The sequence below is a fragment of the Dermacentor andersoni genome, chromosome 8, assembly GCF_023375885.2.
Source record: "Dermacentor andersoni chromosome 8, qqDerAnde1_hic_scaffold, whole genome shotgun sequence".
NCBI classification, from domain to species: Eukaryota; Metazoa; Arthropoda; class Arachnida; order Ixodida; family Ixodidae; genus Dermacentor; species Dermacentor andersoni.
The window spans coordinates 5,908,158-5,915,449 of record NC_092821.1 but is presented as its reverse complement, the minus strand read 5'-3'; the positions used below and the strand labels follow the sequence as shown (position 1 = coordinate 5,915,449).

Here is a 7,292-nt window from a genome sequence, read left to right as displayed (position 1 = left end):
TAATCCATAAAGCGATTTATTACAGTTGGCATTGAGAAGGTAAAGGTAGAGGGAGCGTTATGCAGCCAGTTAGCATGCGCAGGTTTTTTAGAAGCAGCCGAGATGGTACGGAGTGGTTATGAGTGTGCATGTCTTGAGTGTGCCTGGGTATGGTTCTATGCGCGTGTTCGCTCTATGTATGAGTGTGCGGGCGTGTGCCTCCGTATTTGCGTTTGCGTGCGCGCGAGTGCGTGTATGCGTGTGTCAGCGTTCGCGGCGTGTGTGCGTGCCTGCGTGTGTGCACCCTAGCGGTGCATGCGTGGGCACGTATGAACGTGTACGCGTGCCAACGTGTGTTTTCCGAGTTTTAGCATGCACGATTGCGAACAAATGTTTCCGTGTTTGTGTGCTCTCTCCCTCGTAAACACAAACTATCTGTCTCCCCTTGCGCACAAACGCACTCTCCCTCACAGGCACGTACTCTCTCTCTCCATCCGTCATACACACGCACAATCACACACATCCACACACACAGTATACGCACGCACAGACATCCATGCATAGTGCGCGTTTGTGTGCGTGCCAGGGGAGAGTGTGCACGTAGTAGTGCTTACATATTTGCATATGCTTGCATGCGAGTGTGTGTATGTGCGTGTGAGCGTTCGCGGCGCGTGTGCATGCCGGCATCTGCGTGTTAGTGCATGTGTGTGTGTGCGCTTGCCTGCTTGCGGCGTATGCATGGCGGCGTGTGAATGTCGACGTGTGCGAGCGTGCGTGTTCGTGTTTCAGCATGCATGCCTGCGCACAAAAGTGTTCCTATTTGTGTGCTCATGGATACCTGCGCGTGCGATGCGTGCGATGAAGATAGCATGTGAGGAAGAGTGTGCTCGTGCGAGGGAGGGATAGTGCGTGTGTGCGCGTGCAAGGGTAGGAAGAAAGGGCTGAAGTATCGGCAAATAATGCTATTTACTTTAGTACGGTGATAGCGCAGCACGTCATGCCGTATGTGTACTGGGCGGGCCAACTGCCATGATCCATGTGACGTCACATAGCGATATATATATATATATATGTACACCGGCACTGAATAAACTGATTCCATTCCCGGTTTGGCTGCGTGATGACGTTATAACAACTGGCGACGAGGGTCTTGCGTACCCACGTAAGCGACGGCCTTGGTCCTGCACGGGTGGACAGGCACGAACGGAAGCAAGCGAGCGGAGTTTTCGTCCAGCTTCAAGGCGCTGCACGTGCTCCCGGAGTACGGCACCGCCCACCGAACACCCCTGCGGAGGAAGTACTCGGCCACAAGGAACGACAACGGGGCTTGGAGCTGGCAGCACGTCCAAGCAAGGAAACGCCAAACTGATGAGTAACGGATATATGTACTGCTGTCGAAATGCCGCCACTGGGAAAGATGTGCGAGTTCGACCCGAAAACGCAAAACTTCGAGTCGTACTTAGAGCGTTTTGAACATTTCTTAACGGCTAATGATGTCGTCGACGCAAAGCGCCTTCCCGTCTTTTTGACAGTCATAGCACCAGAGGCTTACGAAGTACTGAGAAGTCTTGTTGTGCCGGCAGCCCCGGGAGAAAAGTCGTACGCAGAAGTTAAACGCCTCCTGAAGGAGCACTACAGCCCCAGGAGTTACGTAATAGCAGAACGATGCAAGTTCAACCGGCGCGTACAACAGGAGGGCGAAAGCGTGGAGGGGTTCATCGTGGAACTTAAACATTTAGTCAGGAAGTGTGACTACGGTGACTTTTTGCAAGACGCCCTCCGAGATAGGCTGGTTGCTGGCCTACGGAACGAAGAGACCCAGCGTGCTCTGTTTGCTGAACGAGAGCTGACATTTGATGGTGCTTGCAAAATCGCCCAGGACCGAGAACTAGCGGCGCGAGACACTGAACAGCTGCGGTCAAGAGAACGAGAGGCACCCGTGCTAGTCGTGAAAAGCCAACCACACAAGTATCAGACACCAGCTAATCCTAAGCATGTTGAAGCCCGCAAGAACGCAAAATGCGCAAGATGCGGCAGGGGACACTCGTCGGAAGAATATTGGTACAAAAACTTTATTTGTCGCAAGTGTTCGGCTGTAGGTCATTTCAAAAACATGTGCCCAGTTGCTAGAGCGAAGCCAAAAAACATTCATGCCCTCGAGTGTTCTGACGAGGACTCGGAGCAGGAACTGTACCATGTCATTAACGCCAACCAATCATCTTATGAAATGAGTGTGGAAATAGAAGGGTGTAAACTGAATATGCAAATTGACACGGGAGTAGCTGTCACAATTGTCCCGGAGCAAGTGTACCTGTCCGAATTTCCACACGTAAAATGTGAACTTTGCAAAATGTCGCTTCGCACGTATACTGCGGAGCAAATACAGCTCCGGGACACTTGCAAGACTTTTTGCAAGACGCCCTCCGAGATAGGCTGGTTGCTGGCATACGGAACGAAGAGACCCAGCGTGCTCTGTTTGCTGAACGAGAGCTGACATTTGATGGCGCTTGCAAAATCGCCCTGGATAGAGAACTAGCGGCGCGAGACACTGAACAGCTGCGGTGAAGAGAACGAGAGGCACCCGTGCTAGTCGTGAAAAGCCGACCACACAAGTATCAGAGACCAGCTAATCCTAAGCATGTTGAAGCCTGTTGAAAGCGTGGAGGGGTTCATCGTGGAACTTAAACATTTAGTCAGGAAGTGTGACTACGGTGACTTTTTGCAAGACGCCCTCCGAGATAGGCTGGTTGCTGGCATACGGAACGAAGAGACCCAGCGTGCTCTGTTTGCTGAACGAGAGCTGACAGCTGCGGTCAAGAGAACGAGAGGCACCCGTGGTAGTCGTGAAAAGCCGACCACACAAGTATCAGAGACAAAAACCAAACAATCAGTGCATCAATCAGATTGTACCAAACAATCAGTGCATGACTCTACCAGTCATTGCTGTAAAAAACAATGGGAGGAAGTCGCCTGTACTAATGGTGCGAAATTGGTTAGAACGTTTGAAGCTTGACTGGCTAGAAATTGGCCAGATTGCAGTTGAAGACAGAGTCGCGGTGCTAAAACAGAGGTACCCTTCCGTGTTTTCTAAAAAGCTGGGGACAATACAAAAATTTGAAGCAACGATTGTTATGAAACCGGGTACAGTTCCTGTATTTTACCGCGCTAGACCAGTTCCGTTTGCGTTGCAGGAAAGAGTTGAGCGGCAGCTGCGAGAACACGTGGAAACGGGCATGCTGCGTCCTGTAATGCGGAGTGACTGGGCTACCCCACTTGTCACAGTTGTGAAGGAAAACGGCAGTGTCCGGTTATGCGGGGATTACAAGACTACAGTAAACCCCTCTCTCAAAACAGATCATTACCCCCTACCCAGACCGGAGGACTTGTACACTGCTTTGGCAGGAGGACATGTGTTCAGTGTACTGGACCTTTCTTCGGCGTACCAGCAGCTGTCACTCACTCCGGAGTCACGAATATTTTTTACAGTAAACACTAGTCTTGGGTTGTTCGAACTTAAGCGCCTTCCTTACGGGGTGGCAAGTGCACCCGCTACCTTTCAGGCAATGATGGACGAGGTACTTCATGGCATACCACATGTAGGCTGTTATATTGACGACGTTATCGTCACAGGGGCAGATATCGGCGACTGCCAGGAGACACTAGAACGTGTCTTGCAACGCCTCAGTGAATACAACATCACGCTTAATCTGGATAAATGCCGTTTTTTCCGAAAATCGGTTACATATTTGGGTCACACAGTGACTGAGCACGGCATTTACCCTACCGACACCAAGAAGAGCGCAATCTTACAAGCCCCCGAGCCAACTACAGTTACAGAGCTTAAGGTGTACTTGGGAATGTGGAACTTTCACTCAAAGTTTCTCAAAAATGCTTCGACAGTAGCAGAGCCGCTTTATCGGCTACTTAGAAAAGAACAAAAATGGTCGTGGACAAAGGAGTGCGGCACCGCGTTTAAAGATACGAAGCACTTGCTAACAAGCAGCAAGGTGCTCACATTCTATGACGTCAAGAAACCGGTCGCAATGCTTTGCGATGCATCGTCATATGGCTTAGGAGCCGTTATCTTTCACGAGACGGCTGAAGGTAAAGAAAACCCAATTGCTTTTGCTTCGCGTACACTGTCGGAAGCAGAAAAGAAATACGCGCAGTGCGAACGCGAGGCCCTGGCGTTGATCTTTGGCATAAAGAAATTTCACCGGTACCTGTACGGCCGAGAATTCACTATATATACAGACCACCAGCCACTGCTTGGGATACTAGGGCACGATAAGCGTATCCCGACTATCGCTGCCGCGCGTATGCAACGCTGGGCTTTAGCCCTCGCAGCTTACAGGTACCGGCTGAAATTTAGGAAAGGAAAAAATGTTGAAGTGGCAGATGCCTTGTCGGGGCTGCCCCAACCAGGACCGGTGAACGACGAGTCATCAGATTGCATGTCAATCTTTCAGTGTCTCCCGCTGACAGCAGAGGAGATTGCAAGGGTCTCGAAGCGAAGCTTAACTCTATGCCGCGTGGCACAATATACGCTAAACGGGTGGCCTAGACAGCAGGCAGATGAATTGAAATCTTACTATGTTCGCCGCGATGAGCTGTCACTAGAGCAGGGCTGCGTGACGTGGGGCGTAAGAGTCGTAATTGCGGAGCTGCTGAGGGACCGCGTGCTAAACATGCTGCACGAGGAGCACCCTACCACCAGCCGCATGAAAATGCTAGCGAGGAGTTTCGTATGGTGGCCAGGAATCGATTTGGCCATTGAACAGTACGTTCAGTGGTTCAAAATTTGCCAAGCAGTTCAGCCAGCTTCTCGGCCGGTGTTGGTCACGCGTCCATGTAGATTTTCCATAGTAGCGTACGAACGTGTTTCTGGTATTGGTCGACTCATTCTCGAAATGGAGCGAAGTATGGCCGATGTCCTCAACCTCTGCACAAAAAACATTGGAAAAACGTCGGGGTGCTTTTGCCGCTTATGGCTTGCCCGAAGTATTGGTGAGTGACAACGGGCCACAGTTCAACTCAGAGGAGTTTGCAGAATTCATGAGCACCAACGGTGTAAAACACGTTCGTATTCCGCCTTATCATGCAGCGTCCAATGGTGCTGCAGAACGAACAGTACAAACTGTGAAAAAGGCCTTACTGAAACAGGTGCTCGAGCGTGAGGCCTCGGGTAAGCAGCAGACAGTACAGGAAAATATTGATAGTTTTCTGATGGCCTACCGGAACACACCGAGCAGTGTGACAAGCAAATCACCAGCTGAACTATTTTTGAGGCGCCAGCCACGCATAAAGCTTTCACTGCTCCAACATGATTTTGCAAAATCCATGTGAGACAAACAGGAAAAACTAAAAGAGCAGCGCGATTTGTTTCGTGGGCAGGAGCGCAGGTTCGTGGTGGGGGACCGAGTGTTGGTGAAAACTGTGCGTGGTGAACGCGTTTCGTGGGAAGAAGGTGTTGTGATCCAAATTGTCAGTGCTGCGACATATATGGTGAAAGTGCGCGATCAACTCCGGTTCACACACGCCGATCACCTGCGTCCTGGACATGCTGACCCCGTCGAGACGCCCCCGCCCGCGGAGGTGGGTGTAAAACAAACGCCACCAGAAGGGCTACCGGCAGACGACCGCACTCCGACACCAAGACAACCGCAGGCCGACCAGGATGGTCCCAGTTCCCCTGGAACGCCGGCAGACCCCGATCGCAGAACAACACTAGAGCCGACGAATCAGTACCGCCACCCACACAGCAGCCTGTACCGCAAGACTTGACGGAGTCGCACGTGCCAGCGGCGCCAGCTGCACCCAACTCGGAGGAACAGCCTCCACTACGTCGGGGTGCTCGTGTGCGCCGGCAACCGGACTGGTTTAGATCTGAGGACTTTAAGTAATTTCCTCTTAATTAGTCAGGTGGTAATGTTTAATTGTTAATTTCACTGTTCCTAATCTTACTAGGTGTTCCAGTTAGCTAACCCATGTATTTAATTGAGCGGGAAGGAGTTGTGATAGCGCAGCACGTCATGCCGCATGTGTACTGGGCGGGCCAACTGCCATGATCCATGTGACGTCACATAGCGATACATATATATGTACGCCGGCACTGAATAAACTGATTCCATTCCTGGTTTGGCTGCGTGATGCCGTTATAACAAATACCAACTGTCTGGGGGAAAGCACTTGATCATTTTTTTCCTTAATTCGTAACAGATGGGGCAGTGCTGACCCGATTAGATCTGGGTTGGGACTGATAATATCCAAATTTTAGAATGTGTGCTTTGCTGCAAATAGATTGATTGTCTAAGGTGAATTCTAATAAATTCTTTGGTATTACGAGCAAAAACGACGATCTAATTTTAAGGCACGTCGTAGTGGCGGGCTCCCAATTAAATTTGACCCCCTGGGCGTGCTTTCGACTTCAACACAATGTACAGTACGCTAGACTTCTTGCATTTCGTCGCCGTCCCACACACTCAGGCTTAGCGGCGCAACGCCAAAACTCGGCTTTAGAGTGGCTAGAACAGGGAGGCGTGAAAACCGGCCTCTCCAAACTTCTCAGGATGCGCGATCACTTCAAAGTGGCACTGTACTCGGGGTAGAGGGGGGGGGGGGGGAGGGGCGACTGGAGAACAGTGAATTAGGGTCTGATTTATCTTGCATGAGTAATGGACAAATCGCGCAACTGAAGGTCCCCGGACTGATGTGTGATGACAACATTCTGCCACTAGCGGACAATGCATGTGGTTTATACACTTGCGAATGTTTGTGGCGACGCAGCGACAAAAATGGCCTTAAGTTTTGCACAGACGAATCGGGAATTATGATCTTTATTGAAAAGCCGAAAAATTACATGGTGTCAATTCAACAGCAAGTAATACGCATAGTCAGTCAATGTATATACCTGATAAATACAGGGTGTCCTCCGTAATTTGAGCCAAACATTAAAAATATGCAAATGCAACGTAGCTGAACCGACTCAAGGTAGTGTTGTTTGCCGTCGCTTGGAGATACTCAGATATTTTTTTCTTTCGGCCTGGCTATATAATTAGCCTTAGTTAATTAACTTCTCAAATATTATAATTAGGTGAAACCTGTTAATGAGAATTGTATAGCAACATGATAACTCCAGATCAGGCAAAAAATTCAATGCATCATAGACCCGTAAGGCAGAGGCTACAAAAACTCAGGAAAGTGAAGCGAACAGGGCTTAAATTCTCTCTAATCACGCATACAGCATAAAGAACAGCGTGTCGAAAAATGTCATCATCAATGGCTCGTACCCCTATGAGGAATGGCTCACATCC

The 7,292-nt window shown here is 50.0% G+C and overlaps 1 protein-coding gene across 1 annotated transcript; it reads left to right on the top strand.

Annotated features, from left to right (window-relative positions):
• The first annotated feature begins 1,378 nt into the window (after positions 1-1,378).
• Positions 1,379-5,763, top strand: LOC126526710 (uncharacterized). Its single transcript, XM_050174566.1, has 2 exons — positions 1,379-1,993; positions 5,374-5,763. Exons 1-2 carry the CDS (start codon positions 1,379-1,381, stop codon positions 5,761-5,763), a joined length of 1,005 nt encoding a protein of 334 aa, XP_050030523.1.
• Positions 5,764-7,292: the final 1,529 nt, after the last annotated feature.

Bases quoted from the DNA above. Each gene is read 5' to 3' on its own strand.
- LOC126526710 (XM_050174566.1), top strand. From the start codon at position 1,379: ATGCCGCCACTGGGAAAGATGTGCGAGTTCGACCCGAAAACGCAAAAC. The intron at 1,994-5,373 runs GCAAAATGCGCA...TTTCGTGGGCAG, and splicing joins ATGTTGAAGCCCGCAAGAAC to GAGCGCAGGTTCGTGGTGGG.